The following is a 23,586-nucleotide window of genomic DNA, read 5'->3' on the forward strand; positions in this document are numbered from 1 at the left end:
TTAACTCAGAAATAAATGTTTGAAGAACCTAGACACTTTTGTGAGGAGCAACATGTAAAGATTAACAAGAAACAGACAGTTGTGTTAAGAACAAAGTTTAAATACTGTGCAGTGCATGAGTGAATAAGGCAAGGACTCTACATGAATGCAAAGAAAGCTAAATATTGAATGGCTGCTTTTTCACGGAGTATTTTCCATTGTGAGTATTGCTTGAAATAGTGACCTTCTCAAATGATGTTTCATATAACTAAATAATATCAGAGTACACATAGAGAAGGAGTAAATTAAGCTTGCAGAGACTAATAACTTCTGTTAATTTTGAGGCCTTGACTTGGCAATCTTAATGTTCTAAACGTTACATTAGTACTAAGCATAGTATTAGTATAATACTAATTAATACCAACTGAACAATATACTAAACGTAGCATTTATGTAGTACTGTGAACAGTCTGTCATAGGCAGGCTTGTGTAAAGTCTGTATACATTGTTCCTTACTTGCCAGTGTCTCATTTGCTTCACATCTGGGGAAGTATTATCTGTGTCGCGGAGGGAAGAAACTGAGACGCAGCAAGGTGGGTAGCCATGTGCTGAACATCTTTGTCATATTAGTAAGCAGTTCCTTCTAGAAGACAGGTGCATTATTTGTAGAAGTAATTGATCAAAACCACAAGGAAGTAGTTGCAGAATACAGCTACAGCATAGCTCTAAGTGACTTGCTGAGACTTTGCAAGTCTTGGCTCAATCTTGCCTTAAATGCCTTGCAGATAATCCTAAAGAACACTGCCTAATCTAGAAAAAAAGAACACAGCAGGTGTGTATACAGTGTCAGTTTTGGAAAATACCTTTAAGATAGATGAGTTTTTAGGTCCAGTGAAATCAAACACCTCTAGAACAACTGTTCCTAAGTTTTTCATTGGTGCAATTTATACATTCATCCATTTAATTTTCACCACTTTAACCTTTGTGGAAATTACTTTGTTCACAATAACACAATAAGTAAACCACTGTGATAGAACAGGCTTGAAAAAAGGAAGGGTTTTTTGTGTGCGTGTGTCTGTAAACAGTAATTCTGCAAGAATTGAGTGGGTAGTTGGTTTAGCAATGAAGCAATGTGCTTGGGTCACCAATAGTAGGCAATTTGAAGACAAAAGATTTGAGAGCTTTTAAGCCAAATATGTGTGCTAAAACTGTAAAAAGTAATAGTTTTTGTAACAACAACTTGCGAAGGAGCGTACACAAATATATACATTAAAACATCAACAATAGTGAATTGATGCCTTCTTGCTGGAAGGGTGCTAAGAAATGTGATCCAGCAATGCTTCCATACACTATTGACTTTACAATATTTTTAATTTTATTTGCACATTTGAAAATACAAACAAAAATATTAATGAAACAGACTAAAGCCGAGGAAAAGGACAACATGTGTCCATTAATCTAAAACATTCAGACAGTGTTATTGCCACTAATTACATGAAATACAGTCCTATTTTCAGCTTGTACACAGCGGTACATTAGATCGAGTTGCTCTAACTTTTGGGGCTGTGCACTTTACAAAGAAATTGCTGAAAGCAGTGATCTGTGGTAAATGTAACAAATGGAAAGAGTAGATCACTGTGGATATTCTCATTTTTAAAGTGAAAATGTCCTAAAGGAAATCTATCTTTAAATAGCAGTCAAAGGACCAGGCTGTGGTATGCCGTTCTTCACGTGACTTTGAATATCCCTGTTGTCACAGATGGAAATCACAGACGGAAGTATATCTGCTTTGGCTTCTTGTGTTAAATACGAGTGCTCTTCTGATAAAAGTGACATGGGGTTGAACTTTATGAACTGCATCTCTTACTACTCAGTAGGTGCTCTTAAAAAGTATTTTCCATTATTTTGGATTTTTTTCTTTTAATACCTGATCCATATGTTTTGGGATGTTGAAAGAAATTATTAAAGAAGTCTTCATTTTAGCAGTTCGGTTTGATTAAGAAACTCTTACAATGTGTTTCAGTTTCGTCGAGTCTTTTGTGTTGTTTTGGCTGTCAATTAGAACCAGGGAGGTGCGCTGATGATTCTCTACTATTTCAGCAACACTGTCAAAGCGCTGGATAGAGAAAACAAAAATTAATTAGTGCTGGCTTCCTTTAATGCTCTAATATTGACAGTAATCACTGCATCATCTTTTTATTTGTTTCTCCCACCATTGAAGAAAGTGGAGCTATGACTGTTACCAAGTGAGATGCTCTGCCTTTTAGTAAGAGCACTGATCCTGCTCTTAGTCCTGATTCTAGTCATAAACAGATTAAATTTGGACAATAGAAGATACTATGGCCACTAGCTGTCTCATCTCATGCTCCTTTCCATTTGTGATTGCCACCACAGAGGTTGTTACATGGCATATTAAACCTTAATATATACCAGGCTGCAGACTGTGGCAATTTGGAAGCTGCTTCGTGTGTGGTTCAGCCACCTCAGTTAGAGGGAGGGTGATCTCCAGGAGTAATACGGTGCGGACAGCCACCAATGAGAACTGTTTCAGTTATGCAATTTTAATGTTTGGTAGTGTAAATTAATATCCAGAATCTGCTAGGTCTGTTGCTTTTCCTTTTGGTCTTTGGTCAAATAAAGATTTTGGACTATCTTTCTCTTTCTCCTGAGGTCATTTTTGACCCTTTGTTGAAGGCCAGATGAGCTCCAGGCTATTATTTATACTGTAACCTCAAAACCGTTGCCTGGGAGGCAGATAATTAGGCTAAGGCAAGCCTACTTTCACATCCTTGAAAAGCCTACTCTCTGCAGCGATAACAAACAGTTTTTATTGGTATTTGGGTTCTAAGTTTCTGTTTTGCTATCAGAGTAATTATATGTGTGGTACAATAGCCAAGTAGTGATTTTTGCACTCTAGAACTAGAGTTTAACATTTTCTTTATGTGAAAATAGGATTAAAAGTACTGTCATTCTCATTTTTGATAGAGGGTTTTTTGTTTGGTTGGTTTTTTTTTTTTTTTTTTTTTTTTTAAAGCGTGGCTGTTCTTTTATGATTTTCCAAGAAACTTAACGAGAATCTTAGGTAGAAGGTGAATAGAGGACTATAAACCGCTGGAGAATTTATCTAGCGCCTGTGGCTCTGATCCTGATAACTTTCAAAACAGTTCTGTGAGTATGTTTTAAACTTGATCTGTGGTTTTAATTACAGTATGCAGGAGCTGATGTTACACTGGTTTCTCTAGCTTGATAGATCAGTCACTATATAGGGTATACTTTTGTCTTGATACATGAAGAATCCTTTTGGTCATAGTGCAATATATCTTAATCCTTGCTTATTAAAGGTATATAACTGAAAACTGTTAGGAAACCCCTCCCCACATCATCTCACCTCTTCACCACTTTTTTCTCTGCCCAGTGCATATTGTCTTGTTGATTCAATAAATCGTATAGGAATGTTGTATACTCTTCTGTTGTAAAACACAACCAGTGTGTATGGTTGCCGTGAATCCTGTCCAGAACTCTTTCTTATTAGAAAAGATCCGTCCTAAGGAGAGGAAAGTAGTAGGTGTATTCAGCTTATTTTTTCCAACAACTTAGTTTGGTTTTAGCTTAATATTTTAATCTATATTAGCATTAAACCCTTTTCTCCCATTAGAAATACTGTACAGCAGGAGATGAGAAGTAGCATGTATTCCTGCTGTCTAACAGTGGCTTACAAAGGTGTAATTTAAGAATCACCTTTGCTGCTGCCAGTTCTCTCTCAACCAGAGAAAGAAAGAAGGAATCAACACACAGTGCAGCAGTTTGTTGGGGTCCACAGATTATTAGGAAATGAAGTTACTATCAGTGGCAGTAAGTAGGCAAGAAAGAGCGAGAGGTGGAGATGCTGTTTCTCCAGAGTTGTAAAAAAGCATTCTGATAAAGACAAGCACCTGTAGCTACTGACATTGTAGCCTCGTGCTCACTAGCTAGCAGTAGCCTACACCGGTGATAACCCCAGTGCTCTGCCCCTTTATCCTGCTTTGTGGACTTAGGCAAGAGTGGAAGTGTACCTGATGCTGAGGATGCAACTCTACGTGTTACTATTCCCTTCTGTGACGCTAGCTTTTGTACACAGAATAGTTGAGAGAACTCAGATTCTCCAAATACCTAAATGCATAGTGTTGCTATTTCAAAATGCACAGCTGCATCAGCCTTTCCAAATAGTAGCTGTTTTTACATGAACCGTTGGACAGTGGTGGAGATAATTTAAAAGTCATGGGACTTTGCCTTCCATTTTAATGGATGCATGTGAGCTATCAGATCTTCATCAGCTCTCTAGTCTGTAATAGCTTTCTCTGCAGTGCACCAATCTTTGAGTTACACTAATGCAGCTTTGTCTAACCATAGTTAAATAGTTTCATCGCAATAATTTCATGTTTGACAGTATTTGCATGGCACGGTATTCGGACCTGTTCAGAATACAATTGATGTTCTTAGAATATTTCCAGTTGTCTTTTGATTTTTTTATTTGAAGTTTTTTCATAAAATAGATATTCTTTAAAAGTGACCTACCTTGTTTGATCGGTACAATGCATCTTCTGCCATTTTCCTGTCACAGGTAGCAGCATACCATGCTTTACTATGAACACCAGCATCCTAGAAAGAGAGAAACAGTGTTTCACCTGTAAAATAATAGTGATAATAATAAAGAATATGGCCTGTAGGGGAGTTATGACAGCTGTGAAGAACTTAAATGCAGAACACTTTAGAAAACACAGAATTTAGAAAGTTCTTTGCCAGGAGCTCACTGTTTTTGTTGGATAGAGGTAGGACAAAGAAAAACTAGTGTGTCAAAACAATGGTAACAGATGCGTGATAGAAGGCTGATATATGACAGAAGAGAGAAAGATATCCTGAGGAAAGTAGTTGGGTTCAACTGGAGGATAGTTTGGTATTTTTAAAGCAGGAAGCTATTCTAGTAGAATTTAAAGAGGGTATCCAGGAAATGTTGAGGAATAAGTTGACCATTAACAATTTAAATGCTGCTCAGCTCTGGGCTAGCTAGTGAAATGTCCAGATTTGGTAGGCATCTAAGCTTTGGGAATGAAGTTTCCCATATACTTTATGCTGGTCGTGAACATGATCATGATTGCCTCCATCTGGATAGCATGGAGATTGGGTAAGTGCATCTTTTGCTCTTTTTGTTGTTATTAAATAAGGACAAATGGATGGACAAAACAGAGCATTAATTAACGTCTTTCCTCTACTAATACAGCAGTTCAGCCCCCAGTGCTTTCATTTGAGACATGAGATATGGATTCAGTTCCAGTTCTCTGTTGGATTGAGTCTGAATATATCCTTACATTTGAAACAGTGCTCTTATCTAAAAGGCATAAAACAATGTTTACTGTGGAGAAGGATTACATCTGTGACAGAATACAAGAGCGGCTTATATTTTATAATGTATCTCTTGGGTGCCTCATTTCTCTATGTTATGCCCTGTGAACACCTCACCAAGATCATGCTGCTCCTCTCCATTCTGTTAAATGCTTGGCAGTGTTCTGTACAGTGAATGAACTTAACCTTCTTCCATTGGAAAATATGGGACAAAGGACTTCATGGATGGGGGCATGGGTGCAGACCTGAAGATACAAGGTAGAAAGATTGACACCCTAAAGATAGGTGGATTCTGTTTTAGAAGATAAAACCTCTCGTAGCAAAGAAAGTGCAAAGATAAAAAGATGCGAGGAGGTGATGGCAGTTGGGAGTGAGTGGTACGAGGTTATAATTTGCATAAGAGAAGAAGCGATAGAAGACTGGGTAGTAAGATGATGCAGGATTGAGTGTACATTTGGGAACAGGAGTGGAGTTTAGGAGAAAGGTATGGGGGATTTTAGAGAAGTATGAAAAGAAATTATACTCAAGGGAAGGACAGGATGAGTGATTAGAAGCAAGATGAGACCTATGCATTATCAGATTCCAATAGCTAGAAGAATAACCAGCAGGTTATAAAACCAGCAGTCATAAAAGGTGAGCTCTTGCTGAGGAGGTTGATGCAAAAGCTAACTCAAGTGAGTGGAGAGGCTATAGAAATAGTGCTGAGAGTATTTCCTAATGAATTCTTTTGGGTATTAACCTTCCTAGTCATTTTAACAGTTTTGCTCCAACTTTATAGTAACAAGCTTAATGATAAAATTCATTTTCACACAAGCTTTGTCACCTCTGTACAAAACAGAGTAAAGATGCAGTTGCATATTATGGCTGAGCCGGTCTGGCTGGCTTATCACTGCCAAAAAGGGAATGTCTTGGCTTCTCCCTTTCGCTTATTTTGTTGCTCATCTGATCCCACAATGAGATAATTCACTTCAGTAATCTCACAGAGAAAAATGTGTTACCTTTTTTGTTTTGTCTTGTTTTGTGTTTGACTGCAAGGTTGGTTTTCTGTCAGTTTAATGAGGTGGCTCAGCCCACTGCAAGATCAGAGGAACACCAGCGAAGCCTGTGGCTGGGAGGGGAGTTGACAGTGAGGAGAGAGCAGAGCCTCCATTGTGGGGGCATTGCACTGAATTCTTAAATTGGCTCAAGCCATAACATAAAACTTTACCTCCAAAGTTCTTCCATGTATTTCTCCAGTCACACTATTCATTGGAAAGATAGGAAGAGAGGAATTGCAAGTATGCAAGGTACTCAGCCACTTAGCAGTAAACCAATCTTTGTTCAACAGAACAAGCAATCAACTGCCCCTAGTCCTTTCTTCTAGCACTGCCTGTGGCCTATAATCTGGAAGCAGAGAGCTGCTGCCAAAGTTTGGATGGGAACCAAACAAATAATGAACCTTATGGGCCTGAATCATGTCTGCGAGCACCTGTATTGTGCAGAATGCTACAGCAAATGATACCACTGTACATAATTGGTGGGAAAATAACAGTAAGTTAAATTTTTTTTTTTAAAAAAACAAAATGGATGTTTTATTAAGCTCTGTTTTTGCCCATGCCTGTTACATAAAAGCTGCAAATGTAATTGCTACAAGCTGTTTATTTAGTGTCTGCTGGATTGTTTATTTGAAAGCAATTTTTATAATAAATATCCAGTATGACATACTGTTAAAGTTTTTCCAGAACTTCAAGTCCTTTGTGTTCTTCACTGTTGTATTATCTTTGTCATGTCAGGCTTTAGAACATTAAATGTTATTGGCTCTGTGTAATAGAGCCTTTGTAGAGCCTTTGTTTTGCACTCAACAGAACTATTTTTACCTTGTTTGTGACTACTAGGCTAAGTAGTATGGCTTCCTGCATTTTGTAGTCTCCCTTCATCCAAAATAAGAGTAAGGGGAATAGCACTGAAATGAAAATAACTTTGCATTTGCTTAGATTATTCAAAGCTTAATGTTGCAATGAAACACAGAAAAAAGAATTGGTCGTAAAACTGACAGCATTAACTGTAATGAGAAGAGGTCTGCTTAAAGAAACAGAAGGGAGTAAAACTTGGGAGAGACTAAATCATGTAGGGGGAGGCATCACAGCGTCCTTCGAGAGGGGGAGCAGTGACTTTCTTCTTGGTTCTTAAAACTTTGCTGACATCCCAAACTGCAATAAGTAGGGCAATGTTCATAAAAGTGATTCTACCCTCTGCATCCTGCTGTGTTGGACCAGTCAACAGAGCATCCCTGTTTCCTCCTACAAATTTCTGGGATTTCTTAGCACATCACGTCAGTGCAGGCTAATGCTAATAGCTGCAGATGGCTTCATTGTATCGTCTGTTTGGTGCACATTATTTTTTTTCCGGACACAGTATGTACGGCTATAAGTTAGAAAAAAGTAGGCAATTAACTCTTTATAGGCATCTGTATCAAAGACTAGACTTAAGTACATCACCACAGATTTCCTTGTTTCAAATGATGTCGAATTATTATGAACTGGGGAGTCAGGAAGACCTGAAAATAAAAAGCTTTTTTGGGTTTTGATTAAAGTGACTGGTAGAGTGCCAGGGTTTGGTATAATGCTATTTATATATTTTTCTACAGTTTCTTAAAGCTCTCCTATGCTATAGGTTCTAAGCATTTTTTTGTATGAAAGCTGACATTCAGATTATTTGTGCTACAGAAAATCTTCACTACAAAAGGGGACATGGATGCCCTCCACAAAAGGTGTATGATTTTTATTTAGAAAGGGGGTAGGGGCGGAAATACTACTTTAAGTAAAGGATAAGAAGATTTCTGTAATGTGGATTTAGCTAATGTTATACCTGGTCTGCAGTACTTGAAATAGATGAAATGCTGCTGTGAGGGGAAGTACCCAGAGAACGGTTTGCAGCTTCTGGCACTTCTAGAAAAGAGAAAGAACAATATGTATAAGTTTTCAAAGTATGTTTGTTATGCTGTAAGAAATTGATTTGTTGCAAGGACTTTGGAAGATCTGGAAATGCTTGACCTTTGGTATCAGGAGAGCTATCTACTGCAAATGGATGGGCCTTATATAAGTGCCTGGGACACTCGCCTGCTTAGAAGAGGAGCCTTGCTTATAAAGAGAGAAACAGTTTGTTAATAGCAGTTTGGTTAGCAACTTGGTTAGCCAGAGCTTGATTTAAAATGCAAGAAAAGCCCCCACCAGCACTTAAGTGAATCAATGTAGCAATAGATAAAGAAAATGCAGGAACGCAAGGCAAAACGCACTCAGCCAAGTGTGAGAAGCAGTCATACAGGTGAGGGAGTCAGGAAAACAAATGTAGCTCAGAGATAATTTTTCACTAATTTAGTCTGACTGAAGTGTTTCTATATGTTTGCAAGAAGTCTAGGCAGCTAAATAAAGAAGCAGAACTAGTAGGAAAGATTATGAAACTTAATTATAATTGTAATAACAAAGCATAGGAGAAAATAGCTATTAGGGCTGAAATACGGATGTCGAAGAGTTTAAGAAATTACAAGGGAAATGGCTAAGTAGAGTTACATAGTAGTGATATGATAGAAATATGGGAAATAAGTATAAATAATTGTTTTCTGGTAAAACAGAACCTTGGTCAAAAATAGTATAGGTGTCTATGATACTTGTGATCAGAGTTGGGTACAGATCAATATCATTATACTAGAGAAGATGATTGTAGAAAGTTGAGCGTTACTTATTCTGTTATTATGGGAGGTTTTATTTCCTGTTTGTTTTACTTATTGGAGAAAAAAATGCTACTAGGATTGTTAGCCCTCACCTATTCCTGGACATGATACTTTGCAGACTGCTTTATCAAATCTTCACTAATATAATTCTGATTTAGATTTTGGTTTCAGAAAGCAGTAAGAATGTCGTACAGTGGAGGTCATACAGTGACTCAGAATTAAAAAATTCAATTGGACTGGAGAGCTCAAAGACATATGCATGAAGTAGGTTTAGAACTTCTTTTGTAGTAAAGATGCAACTGCCTGGGAGCTGCATTCCAAGTACAGGGGAGACATTGTAAGGAGCAGTTCCAGCTCTCAATGAATGAGTAATCACCTGAGGAAGGCTATTCAATATTAAGAATTTTGTTTTTTCTGTCAAATTTTGACTGACCAGCTGCAAAAGCTACAGATGAAAAGTACATTGTATGAATAAAGTAAGAACTGCCAGAAGTCAGCCTGAATTAGACTTTACAAAAGGAGATTAAAATAAGTAATAAGAGATTCCTTATCTGTGTAAAAAGGAAAGAGAAATGGGGCTGTCTGCAGTAAGAATTTTATTGATTTTAAGGATAATCTAGGTACTAAACCAACAGTAGTTCTGGTACAGAAACGGAAGTTTCCACAACCAAATTGGAAGCAAAACTCAAATAGCTTAGTACATTTGAATTGGTGGGCCCAGATAATCTTTATCCCAGAAAAGATATCCCTGGCACATGAAATTACAGGGCTGGTAACAATTATTTTAAATAAATTTCAAGTCAGGGTGGTGTTAAAGAATACCAAACATAATTGCTATACTTAAAGTGGAAAAAGTGACCTGAGCAACTACAGGCCTTTTTGCCAAGTAGATAAAATGTTATAGCTGTTTCATAAAATAAGAGTTCTACAAAGAGGGAGTATGGTACTGTACTTACTCTGGACTTCAGTAGAGCATTTGACACTGTGCCATATGGGAAATTAGTACTTTTTATGAAGAAGATGAAGCCTATACTAGGCTTGTATGGTGACAGGGAAGAAATGGCAGGTTATGCTGAAGGGACATTAATGTTTGGGACCAATTGTATATGTGATTAAGTTCTCACTGGACCTGACACAGAATAAGAGTGTGTTAAAGAAAATTTACTAATCAGAGCATCATTTAGCGCCAGATGACCTTGAAGAATCGTTACATTTCAGGGTTTAATAAGAATTTATGCTACAAGTTGAAGCACATCAGTTGTGCGACAGGAGCAGACAAACTTGAGAGCATGAGTCTATTGCATGAATATGAACCATTATTATACTTCCATAGCATAGGAGATGTAATTGCAACATATATCAAGCAAACATTTCCAGGAAATAGAAAGAAGTACTAATAACAGCATGTAAGTTTAAGCTACACCACATGCAGATTTCTATGTGCAATTCTCATCATCCATTTACAGTGTGAAAGATATGTTCAGACTGAAATATGTGCAGAAAAGGGCTTGTAGGAAGGTCAGACAAGTGTCTGCTAGCAAGAGACTAGAAAAATGTTAGATCCAATCTACACTTCTGTGCAAAGAGATTTCATATGCATGTTACCTAATTTGTTTTTAACTGTGAACTGAAACAAAGTGCCTCTTTGAAAGTATTACTTACAGAAGAGCTTTAGCGTTTGCCATTATAAAAATACCTTCTTTTTTTTCCCCTGTAGAGAAAGAATAAATTGCTGGATGCAATAATAATGTCTGGCTTCTAGGCAACAGAAGCCTGGAACAGCCCAGAAATGTCATATTTAGGGTTCTTCTGTGGCAAGGAAGATTGATGGAATCTTTATTATGATGGGAACTGACCCAAACTGCCTTTGGTAGAAATTTCCAGTAGTCACAAATGGGAATGAAGCACCTAATTTCCATTGATTCATACAGTAACCCTGACATACTCCCTTAATTTTACTAGCTGAGCTAAGCCCCCCTGGATACTTGATCTCCTCTTTGTATGCATTACAGAGACAAATGTTAATTCCAAACATGGCATCTTGAAATAATCTTAATTCAAAGATTAATTTGAAATTACAAGTTCATCACATATTAATTCAAAATCTGAATTATACTTACTTGGCAGAATTGACGACTTTTGGAGCAAAGGCCTGAAATAAATATCAAGAGATTACAGAAAGGTCTGAGGAGATCTACCCAGTTCTGAAAATATTAAAATTGTGTATTTGAAGCATGCAGTGGTAGAATGTGTTCCATCTCACCCATTTGTCCATTGAGAAATAAGGGCCAGATACAGGTATTTACAAAAATCATATCCCACTAGTACTGACAATTAGGAATTTAAACAGCTCATTTAAATCTCCATCACCTAATTAGAGATTATTTCGTCCCATGCTTTTTGGTGGTGGTTATAGTATTTGGATGCATTTGCCATGTTTTATTTTTTGCTACTGTGAGGCTTCAAGAAACATGACTTTCAAAAAGCAACAGAAGGCTACAGAGAAAACAGTGCTCCCCTTTGCACTTCTTACAGCTGTGTTCAGACTAAGCAGTAGGAGCTGGTGCACTGAAATATTCAAAAGATGATGAAAAGGGATTTTACTTTTGGGCACCACTTGGAAGGGGTGGAAGCGGAAGCTCTTGGCTGGAACCTCGTCGTCGTTCTGCTGCTGTAGGTTTTTCTGTAGTTTGGGAAAACAAATTGTAGAGTCAGGATTTCTTCAGAAATATATTGTCCCAGATAAGAGAGTCCCAGTAGTTGAAGGAGGTTTCTTTTATTATTATAACTTTTGGGGTTTTTCCTTACATGGCAGCTTGCCATCCTGCTGCTTTCTTTATTAACTAGTGGCATACCACCAAATTTCTAAGCAAATAGCTGCCCTGTGAATGCCTGCAGGAGCTCAGTGGGGGACTTGCCTTCTGAGAGGCGAGCTGTGTGACACGGGGGAGGACGCTGGGGCAGGCTGCCTGCAAGAGCTCAGCCGGAGGAGGTGCGGCTGGCTGGCTGCATCTTACCCTGTGTTAGACAGCAGCTCCTGCTGAGTTTTTGCCTGGAGGAGCTGCCGCCTTGCACAGAGGCGAGACGCATTTTCTGCCTGTGCGAGGGACAGGCTCTTGCCAGGAGTCGGCTCCGCGTGAGGTGGTTCTTGCTGAGTTCACAATGATGCGCTCGCGCTTTGCCTCCCTTCCCCCTTCTCCACTTTGAGGACTATACGGCGCATTGCTGGTCCATTATGTCGTACGTAACTCTGCCAGTAACCTCAATAGTTTTACTATGACTGCTTTTAGAGAACAATGATATTCAGTGCAACTAAGGCTGGTCAGATCCAGTTCGAAAATGTTAAAACCAAACCCCCCTCAAAAACCTAGAATAAATTGGGTGTGGTGTTGTTTGTTTCATGTTTTTAATAAAAAGAAAATTAAATTCTGATAAATGTCAACTTTTTCACAGTAGTGGAGATTATTTACCTTCATTTGCAGTTAAGGTCTCTCTGGAAGGTAAACATGGTTTCTGCAATAAAACAGAAGGAAACCAAATATTAAATGGCATGTCACTTGTACAGCAAATGTTTATCTTTTTATACTTTTTGTGACCTAGTTTACATTTAGAATTGACAGCATCCTGGAGGGATAAGGAGGTAGGGACGTGGCCATTCTGTGAGAAGCCTCTAGTTGTATGACCTTGAAACTTGGGATTTTGCGAAGTAGATTTGGAAAGAATCCCAGTTTGTGTGTATAAATAGATGGACAAAAGTAAAATCTAGAAATGTGTGCTTTTGTGGTTTTCTTTTTTTTTTTTTTTTTTAACCTCCCATCAGTAAGTTTATGATGTAAAAAAAAGGTTTGTTCTTATCTCAAGTCCAAAAATGAAGAGTCCATCCTAAATACTTGTGAATTAAAATTTGAATATTTTCACCTTTGTCAAGCTGTGTTCACAGATGTCTGAACACATTTCTGTTTACTGAAAGTTAAACTGTCAATTTAGCTCACAGTAAAAACTTGCCCAACCTTCCAGTTTCAATTATTTTTTTTTCATTTTGAAACAATGATAATAAACTGTCAGTTTTGAAACATTTTTCAAATGAATTTCTTTGAAAATTTCAACCAGTTCTCTCACTTTCTCCCACAAGAAGTTTTGGGATATTTTTCTAGTGACAAAATACTTACTGAAAAACCTCTAACAAATTCTGGTAAAATCCCGCATCTTTCTGGAGCTATCACTCTTACAGTAAATCCATATTCCCCATATTCAGCCCTGTATATTTCAGGGAATACTTCTGAATGGCCTGTGTTCCCATTTATTTCTCATTTTATTCAGTTCTTGCACTGTGTTTATTGTTACATCCTAGAGTATTGAATCTAAATGTCCCTTTAATCAAAATATTTTTCTAGTTGAGCTTTCTCATTGCTTAATTCATATAACTGCACCCAAGTATTTCCTTTCTTTATAACTTTTTCCCCTATTCTTTTTGTGTATTTATGTTGTACCCAAACTCATTATGAAATTAAGTTTTACAATAAATTAAAAACCACCTGTAAAATTATCGTTTGATTATGCAATTACAAGTCAACTTACTGGTGAATTTACTGCATTAGAAGATTTCTTTCTGCAGATTGGAGGAAAAAAAAAAGAGTATGTTTACTTAGCAGATAAATTAATTCATTTAGCCACTAAGCATGAGGTTCATTGATTCCAAAGATATTTCTTTGGATGGGAAGCATCTCCTTATTGGATAGCTGTAGCAGTTAGAAAAAAACAAAGAATAAAAAAAGAATAAGGGTATCAGATGTAATGTGGGTAATCAGGAAAGGTACAAGGTAGCAAGGAAGCTACACTGTCTGATGCTTAAGATGACAACCTGGGTGGGGCAGAAGAGTTTTAGTGAAAAACGCAACTTTCTGCATTTATAGGCATGCATATGCTATTGCTGCAGTATGTGACTAAATTAAGCATGCCAGCCAGCATCTCCCATCAGTGGCAGGCAGTGAAGGGCAGTGGCACTGGCATGCAAGCAGTATTCCTCCAGAAATAATGAAAGAATAGCTTGCTTTTACCTAGTCAGGATATCTTTCATGAACAGCAATAAAAATTACTCCTGAATTCTGATTGCCATAGGCAAGGATAGGAGTTAGCCCCTAATACCCCTAGTAATTAACCCCATCCCTATCAAAGAAGTAGTTTTTTTTTTTTTTTTACTCACAGGCCCCTTGGTAACGGAGATGGCGCTGCTCCAGTGGGAAATCTGGATTCTTGTGTGTTATTGAAACTATGATCTAGAGATGCAAATGACATATTTAGTGTGCAATATTAGCTGTATCTGAACCGAGGGTTTTCCTCACTACCATTTCAGTGAAAATGTAATAAAACTAATGGATATTTTTTACTTTAATTTTTGTCTTGACGTGTTTTCACTCTGATTATACTAGAAAACAGTTCAGTACCATTTCTTGCTTATTGCTGACTGTTACAGATAAAATTTACACTGACACACTGCACTACATGCTATATTAAGGTCACCCGTGACATATAGACAACAAATTCTGCTCATATTGCCATGTTTTCTGTACAGAATACTTACTTTCATCATTATTTGCTTCATGGTCCTGTAATGGAAAAATATGTTAGATTTGATGAGAAGCAATTAAAAAAAGGAATTATTATTAAATGGGAAGTGCATAAATAATCTGGTTTCAGTAATCTATAGTAATGTTTAAAGATATATTTGTACAAAATGCATAAAATATCCAGAATACTTTTCATCAGCTTTTATTACAGCATTTGAAAAATTTTAGCAAACATCAATCTCATTTTGAACATTCTAATAACCTTGGGATTTCTTGTAATATTGGGGAAATTGGCCCTGAATTTTGCAGCAAGACCTTTTGGTTCATGTTTCGTTTCTGAGCTGGGAAGCAGAAATTTTGCAGCAGATTTGCATATATTAAGAACACATTTTCCACTGAACAGAGGATACCGAGTAGATTGTCTTTCCCAGCGTCTTTTGGAGATGCTTTCTTTTGGCTCCCACTTTTTGTCTTTTAGGGAATCAGACTTCCATATGATAAGTACTTTTCAAAGAGGCACCAGTTTTTAATTTGTCCATCTCCATCCACTACGTTAATGACTTTTCACTAATCTTGGTTACAAATGCATCCGTTCTCTGGTTGGGGAGGTGTAATCCATAATCCAATGGTTGAAGGAGTGAGATGTGGAGCAATTTTTCTCCCAGTCAGCCCAGGCCTTTGGGAGGAACAAGGGTTACAGTTCTGTTAGCATGATCAGCGCTGGTTAGCGTTGAGAATGGATTGAATGGGAGCAGTTAACAGATGTTTCAGTTATTGTTTTGCTTTGTCAGTGTGCATAGTCAGGGATGGAAAGGCAGCACTGGACAAACATGATGCTCATTACCATGTTCTTCTTCAAAACTTTAAGGGCCGGCCACTTACACAACAAGCAAAGACCCAAAAATTTAGATGGCACTGGGTAATTCTTTCCTAGGCTGACTCTTGTGCCAAACTGGGTAGCTGAAAGTACCCAGGAGCTGAATACACCCATTGTACAGCTGAGTGTTTTTTTGGGAGCTCCATCCTTGGTGCTGTAACTAATTCAGTGTGTGGCCCCAGTCATAGTCTCTCTTGATTCTATCCATCGTAGAGGTAAGCTCTGAGAATGAATTAATGGAGAGGTTTCAGCTGCAATATGGCACTCAAGTATGTCCTGAAGCAGTATTCATGTTAGTGCTGATCGGAGAGTGAAATTTCTGTCCAACATTCTCCCTTCAGAAGGATTTTTTTTCTGATCTTATATTGGTAAGAAAAGCTGAGAAGTCAAACCATTTCATAAAAGAGAAATCCTGGACTTGGCACCACTCAGGAATTGTTCAGCATCTTACAGGATACAGATATAAATTGAAAGAACGTTGTGATGAGGTGGATGGGAAACTAAAAATGCTGCTGCTGCTGTATGTAGAGGTGTGCAATCCCCCCCCCCCCCAATACTTGGTATATCTAGAAATTTAAGGATTGAAAGTAAGACTATAAGATGTTCTTATACCATCTGCATTATGTTACCGTAGCATCTAATGCTATGGTATGACCCCAGATTCCTAGTTTTAAGCGTCTAATTTCTCTATGTAGTTATTGGTAGACTGATCATTTCTTAAGCACAATTTAGAGCACAGGGCTGGGACAGAGGTTGGTGCACATAGCTTTTGGCACAGATGCTGATGCAGTTACTGCCACCCTGTTTCTTGGTAGTTTGCTCCTCATGTGCACCCTCTCTTGTGCTGGCACAACTGTTAGTAGAGCTATGGTGCAGAACGATTTATGGAACTAATCTGGCTGAAAAAGAACCTTTTATGCATTTGCTTTTGCCCATTTGCTGCAGTTTGACAAGTTTCCAAGTAGTTTGCTTCAGAAAACCTTTGTTCCAGCACAGTGGAAGGGACAGACTGGGGACAAGAGTAGAGGAAGAAGAGGAATGACTTAAACACAGCCTTAGGAACATAAAGCTTGTAATTACTCCTTCACAGACTGCATTTTCTAGTGATACTGGTTACTCAGACTACCCAGTCTGACATTTTAGAAGGATTCCATTTTCAGAAAGTATTAATCATTCATCATCTGAAAGGAATGAGGCTCAAGGAAGGTACTTCAGATTGGGCAAAATGGCCATTGCTACTGAAAGTGAAGTTTCTGGAGTTCAACATGTATTTTTTTAGTTCAACATGTATAATTTTAGAAATTATTTTTGTGGACTGAGACATATATCCCTTAAAACGTTGGAAATTTTTCTTGGATCAATACAGATGTCCAATGTACCTCTTTTGTCCAAAAGATTAATAGCCACAATTACAATATGAGATCAATCTGACATTCAGAGTTAACTGTTTCTGTTATTTAATCCAGATAATAAAACGCATCCATCCATCTCTATGTATATATATAAAACACAGAACAGCCTAAGTTTAACACATTCTTTTATAGTGGCACATTAATTACTCACTGCTTTTGGATGAAGACGATTTCTGGGAAGAGGCAAAATATTTCTGGAAAACATACACAATAAGTTAAGTTGAGTAACATTTACCTGTTTAATGGCTTGGCTCAGATACACATTTCAAGATCTAGAGAGGAGGAGGTGGGCAGTAAATGGATTTAATTGCAGCTATGCACTGCTGCAGTGGTTGTGGTGATGCTGTGCCTTTAGTGTGGAACTATTCTAGAAGAGCTTCTGTCCTGGACCTTAGCTCCCCTGTGCACGGGACCTCACCAAACCCCGTAACACAACGTTGTGGATGCCACCTGCTCTTCCTGGGGCATATGGCCTATTTTGTAGAGTGATGTCCTAGAGGTGAGACAGTGGTTATGAAGCAACTTCCTACACTTCTGAGGACCCAGGAGTGAAATAGGCTGCATGCTGAAGTTTCTTTTGCCTCTTTTTGCCTATATTCCAGAGACTTGGAATATAAATCATGGATTTACTGTATCCAGCTTCTTTACAAGCAATCCTGTGCCCCATCCCCTGCAAAAATATCTCGTTTGCAAGGGTGCAGAGATGGGTAATAGGACTTTAAACTGGCTTGCAGAGGTGTTTTACCTCTGCATTGGATCCCCAAAAGGATATTCAAGAAAATAGTACCCATTTGGCAAACTGGCTTGAATACAGAAGTTTGCAAGGAAACGAGAACTTTCATTCTTACCATGTCCCAACATCCCTAGCTATTTGTGTGTCCTGACAATTGCTTATTGTCTGAAGGCTACACAATAGACAGGAGAAAATTTTGTCTCTGCTAATATTTCCTATTGATATAAGCTGCTGTTGACTTACCTGGAAATATCCAGCTTAGGGGACTCTCTGGTCATGTTGTGCATGTGGGAGTGCTCTGTATTATGAGCAGGCATAGACGGAAGTGGCTTAGTGAACCTAGTAATAAAACGTGAATTAAGAAAGGAAAATTATATTTACAACAGTGAATACACAGGCAAACTCTCTTTCTCCTCCCTTACCCCCCAAAAATTCTAAAAAGTATCCTTAAGAGGTATTTCTTTTTAATGTGTTATGTTTGGGTTATTGAAATTAATGTAGAAATGGATGGCAGTCTTTGTGTAGATAATCTAAAGAGAGAGAATTACTATATGTATATCTTCTAGAGAGAGAATTATCAAACATATAGTATCTAGATGAGAAAACATATTTTCTGACAAGTTTTAAATAATGCACAAACATTCATAGCAATGGGTTACCTGGTTACTGGTGGTGGTGATGGTTTTTCCTGTAAAAGAAAATGCACTGAATTATTTGGTCACTTTTGATTTCATAAAATACACTTGTATGATCCTATTTATGCTATCACAGCAGTGATACTGTGATACTTCTGTGTTGTGGTATAGATTTCTAGTAGAACTCTGCCTGGTAATGTGCACTAGGATGGGAGAGGCAAGAATTCACCACCAGTAAATCTATGAAGCCTTGAGCACATTGCTTTAGCCATATGTCATATCAGTACCAGAAAGTGGGAAGAAAATTACTGTGTCAAAACTGTCACTGCTCCTTTGTTGCAGTTCTGCTTCTGAAAAGCACTCCCTTAGGCTGCTGCTTCGCAGACCGGATCACTATCACGTAGGACTGGGAAACTTCAGCCCCTTCCCATTTACTCTGTTCTGCAGACCTTTTGAATGGGTTTGCCAGCTTTTCTGTGAAGGAAGTGTCAGAAAGTTTTAAGTGCAGACAGAGATTTGTTCCCATTTTTCCCCTTTGAAAGGCTGATTGTCTTTTTTTACAATCACATTTGTGCCCTGCCTGAAGGCAATGCAAGTCATAAACTAGAAAGGCCTTACCTCTTCTTCAGGAACCTCGTAGACTTCTGTAGGACAGGGAGGAAAAAACATGTTCTTTAGGTTAGCAAAAACAAACTGCGTGTTACCAGAAAAACCGATCAGAATTTGTATCAATTGTACTTCTGCTTCTGGAAAAATAACTTAGAGACTCTGCTCAGAGCTTGATTCTGCCTCCAAAACCCTGGGGTAGCTACACCCCTGGTCTTCCAGTGGGAACTTCAGGAAAAGTCCCAGGAAATCTGATAAACAGTCATTGTATTAATGAACCTTCCCCCTACCCCACAACCTTTTTTTGGTTGTTTTTTCTTTTTACTTCCCCCCCCCCCCCCAAAACAAGATGAATGCTTGTGTTGTGCAAACCTGGGACAGTTTGGAAAAGATGTGTTATCCCACCAGTGGTAGCATTTAGCCTTTCCTTGACTCTCAGGGAGGAAGGGATCAGGTGAATCATAAATACCAGCTGGTCCATTTGCATGGCCACTGTCTATCCCTGAGCTCTATCCCACAGGCGTATTTTAATTCACAGATACTAAGAGCCAAAACCACCAGCATCCTTATCTATGCCCAGTTTCTTCAGTGAAAATTGAATTATATTTCAACAAATTTCGTGTCAGGCTTCATTGCTTTTATTGTGCTGAAAAATGTCCGAGTTCCCACCAGGGGGAGATGTTTTATTTTTTTTAGTAACATCTGTCAGGAGCTGGTTGTTGCTTGACACCGATTTACAGAAAGGCTAAAATTGAAAAGGGCATTTTAAAATGTCTGAAAAGTAAGTCACAAAATCTTAAGCCATTCAAAGAAAAAACTCTTGTAGTTTACGACTTGAAAGGTAAACACATTGCTAATGAATATGCAAAGACTTTTAAAGAACTGTGATCAGTTACATTCCAAGCAATTAATGACATGACAAGGATGCAAAACAACTTGGAGTTAGCACAGCTAAGAAAGATTAAGCAAGTATATCTGCACTTACAAAAGCCAATATGATTCTTCTTATTTGCTTCTGGTTTTGTTTCTTTTTCCAAATAAATTGCTCTTTATAGAACACTGTTATCACAGGACATGCAAAACATCAGCCTATATGCAATACTTTTTAAGGTTGAATCTTGATGTGGTTTTAAAGTATTGAGTCTTGATTCCTATAGTGAAATGGGATTACTAACATACTAAGTCCTACAATTGTTTTTGCTGTATTGATCCATTTGCGTCCTCCGCTAGGGCAAAAAACTAAAAATAAATTGGTTTGGGGCAAATGACTTGTTCTATCTTTATTCATGCTTAAAACAGATTTACTATTCAAGCTAGGCAAAACAACTACTACAACATAGAAAAACCTAAAGGGGAACATATTTTTGTTTTACTGAAGTATGTCATATGGTTTGTATCGTGAATACATCAAGCATGATTTTATATTCCTCAGTCTTAGATTATTTTATTTTAATAGTGATACAAACTCTACGTACCTTGCACATCAGAATTAAGAGAAGGCTTTGGAGAAGTAGGCAGGGCTGATTTTGTTGTCTTCATAAATCTGTTCACAGGAGCTAAAAATCAACATATACATATATACTTGTGCATGTGAATGCACACACATTTTTATGTATATACACACATGTATTAAAAAACTAACAATGTAACATTCATACAGTAAGAATAAATATTAAGTAGGTCCAAATGATAGCCTTTTTGTGTGACCTTGAACAAATCAACTGAGGCAGAAAGCAGCTCTCATTTTAAAAGGGAAACATTATTCAGTGTTCGTGCCTTGCTGAATAGGTTTGATACTGTCAGTAGTGTCAGAGAGCAGAACTACATACTCTTCTCTGTTTACTTTTCACCTTTGAACTGTAATAATTTCACTCTCCAGCTAAATATACTTCAAATAGTGAGGTAAAAAAAATGAATCAAGGTCTGACTTCATTTACTGAAAATCTAAAAAGGCTTGTTCTTCTCCTGAGGCACTTCAGCAAACAGGAGGGCTCCCTTGGATGACGAGGGAGATCCACATACGATGAAAAGCTTCCTGGTTGTATCAAGGGCTGGACTTTGAAACAGCTGAGTGAGAGAAGCAGGAATTAAACATGGCTTCCAATAAAGTTAAAAATAATTTTCCTTGGCCTTGTCATGGGCCAAAAGGAGCCAATTGCCTTTTGCAGGCTGCGTTCTCTTTAATAGCTGCATCTCCACTATTTGAACCCTAGAAATAGACATTAATTTGATCCATTTTTTCCACTGCTGTTCCTAACAAGGCAATAATTATTAGCTTAAATGACTAAAACTCACATCTTGTAGGTAGTGACATGCTGCTTTCTGTGGGTTCAATATAGTTATCGTCGTCATTGTCCACTGGCACAATGTAATTATCCTATGAGAAATGCAGGACAAAAATCTACCAGTTAAACCTCCATCATAACAACAAACTGTTGGGATTGAAGCCCTGGCAGCACTTTATAATAGTTGCTATTTCACAGTGACTGCTATAGCAGACATTTATCATCCTATGTAGATGGGATTCTCCAAGACTGAAAGCCCTCCCTTCCCTTTGGTCCTGGGGTAGCCTTTGAGGTTGCACTCTCCCCATTGCCTGCAGCTTGTTATGGATCAGCAGAAACTATTCTGTGGCCTAAAGAGCCTCCTGAAGTAGGCAGATATCCCCTAGGAATCAGCACGGTACTTGTAGGTCACTGCTTGTGATGTACAAAATGATTTGTACCACAGAAGCTAAGAAAGAGACCAGGCCATGGCATTGCTGTGTAGTCCATCTTGTGACCGGTGCGGGGTCATCAGTCATTTAAACTGTCAAAACAAGTACATCTATAAACATTACCTCATCATCACTACACTCCTTAGGCTTCGGTGGTACTTTTGGTTTTGCAGCAGGAGATGGCAAAGGCAGGGATGGCATGGATGGTTTCTTTGGTCTGGACATGGCTGGACTGGGCGTACTTGGGAGAGATTTGTTGATGGGAGGAAGCTGCTGGTGACTGGTGCGATTGTCTTTTAATATGGAAGAAAACAACAATTGATGTAAAAATTACACATTAGCCTCTGGACCGTCTTCCACTACCTGTGCAAACAGGTCCTTACTGTGGCCGCAGCTCAGGTCAAAAGGGAGACCTGAGTGTATGCTGGTCCTGATGTTGAGACTTGTGTGCAAACCGATCCTATTTCATCCCTCAAGGTAGCAACCTAGACTCTGTATCAGGCTGCAGAGGGTGCCTAGACACTGACTGATATGAACCACTGTTTCACTCCTTGGAGAAAAGGTAGTGGCTGGGTGGTATAGTCCATTAGTTAGTATGTCCTGTGCCAGTATGAACTTTGGTGATAGGAAGTGAGAAAGAACATAGCTGACATATGAGAAAAACAACTGTTACAGTGTAAAGGGTGGGACTAAAACACAAATTATGCCAGGACCTCTGGGGTGTCATTTTAAAAATTCCTCCCCTTTTCAAAGAACACGTAAGTGAAGTGCTGATAAACTTCTATGAGAACATATGTGGTGTTTTAGCACTTTGATGATTATTCTATAATCAGTAACAGTCTTGTATCATACAAAAATGAAAGCAGGCATCATGCCAATGTTTCTTTTCCCCATGGTCCAAATCTTCATCTAACTGAAGCTAACTTTCATTCATTTCAGTGCAATCTGCCCATGGTTGAAAAGAATCAAAACAGGAAAAAAAAATGCCTTTATGCTGAACTGATGTAAATAAAATTTTGATCCTGACCTGTTTTTCAGGATATTTAATCTCCTCAGTACCAGTCTTGAAGGGCAATGTGGAGTGAATATTTGGGCTGCTTTGTCCTCTGTTTTAGTGCTTTTGGAATAATGATTTGAGATACAGAAAAGATTAAGAAGGGACCTGTCTAGTCTTATGTGCTTAATCTTCAATACAAATTCCTGCATTAAATTATGCAGATGAATCTGCAGCCAAGTTAGTGATATCTCCCATACCTTTGCTTGAATTTTGTAGTTCGTAGATATCTATCAAAGTCTCTAGGACACAAATCACACCCCTGAAAGCTGAAGACCTGATTGTCAGAATTAAAAGCAAACTCTTGAGGAAAGCACAGGTTAGTCCATTTGAGGCCACTTCTCTTTTGGTACTGATAAATAAGCAATTATCAAGCTGACATAGCCAACTAGTCCATAACTACCTGCGTATTCACCCCTAGAAATAGGGAATGCGGAGGGAATCTTCTTTTTCTCCTGCTCACTTGGAGGTGGCTCATAGCTGTCATCAGGATTCTCTTCACTGGGGACCACATACATCTCAGAGTCAGAGTGGTCATCCGGATTTTCATAGTCACTGTCCTAGAAAGACAGAACTTCCCATTTCCCATCTCATAACATACTTAGGGCTTCATAGCATAGCACAGCACAAATATCCTTGCAGGACTACAATTAACTAAATTACAAGAATGCATCCTTGAAAGGACACGTTATGCTCCCTTTTAGTGCCCCCTCTCTGAACAAGGGGCCCCTCTGCCTCCCCTTCTGCTCCTCCTAGGAGCTTCCTGCTCCTTGTCTCCTTGCTATCTCCAAGGAGTCTTTTCACACCAAGAGTTCAGCCTTCAAATTATCGACCAACAGCTTCACAGGACAGTTCCTTCCTAGTTCCAACTGTGACTCCTGATGTGTCCTGTCACTTCCTCTCTGTTTCCTATTAAAAG

At 38.4% G+C, this 23,586-nt stretch overlaps 1 protein-coding gene across 2 annotated transcripts in view; it reads right to left on the reverse strand.

Annotated features, from left to right (window-relative positions):
• Positions 1-1,283: 1,283 nt before the first annotated feature.
• Positions 1,284-23,586, reverse strand: part of BLNK (B cell linker) — a 103,629-nt gene continuing 81,326 nt past the window's right edge. For both annotated transcript variants that reach the window (XM_075154768.1, XM_075154769.1), the window contains 18 exons: positions 23,071-23,227; positions 21,737-21,906; positions 21,193-21,274; positions 20,373-20,453; positions 18,910-18,935; positions 18,316-18,344; positions 17,900-17,995; positions 17,075-17,117; positions 14,649-14,673; positions 14,271-14,343; positions 13,646-13,676; positions 12,538-12,580; positions 11,672-11,750; positions 11,188-11,219; positions 8,206-8,285; positions 4,534-4,617; positions 3,368-3,523; positions 1,284-2,095 (listed from right to left, as the gene is read on the reverse strand). In XM_075154768.1, coding sequence (XP_075010869.1) covers positions 1,976-2,095; positions 3,368-3,523; positions 4,534-4,617; positions 8,206-8,285; positions 11,188-11,219; positions 11,672-11,750; positions 12,538-12,580; positions 13,646-13,676; positions 14,271-14,343; positions 14,649-14,673; positions 17,075-17,117; positions 17,900-17,995; positions 18,316-18,344; positions 18,910-18,935; positions 20,373-20,453; positions 21,193-21,274; positions 21,737-21,906; positions 23,071-23,227 — 1,407 coding nt within the window. In that variant the 3' untranslated portion in view covers positions 1,284-1,975. The remainder of the gene's footprint in view (positions 2,096-3,367; positions 3,524-4,533; positions 4,618-8,205; positions 8,286-11,187; positions 11,220-11,671; positions 11,751-12,537; positions 12,581-13,645; positions 13,677-14,270; positions 14,344-14,648; positions 14,674-17,074; positions 17,118-17,899; positions 17,996-18,315; positions 18,345-18,909; positions 18,936-20,372; positions 20,454-21,192; positions 21,275-21,736; positions 21,907-23,070; positions 23,228-23,586) is intronic.

This window comes from Calonectris borealis, chromosome 7 (genome assembly GCF_964195595.1).
Source record: "Calonectris borealis chromosome 7, bCalBor7.hap1.2, whole genome shotgun sequence".
NCBI lineage: Eukaryota > Metazoa > Chordata > Aves > Procellariiformes > Procellariidae > Calonectris > Calonectris borealis.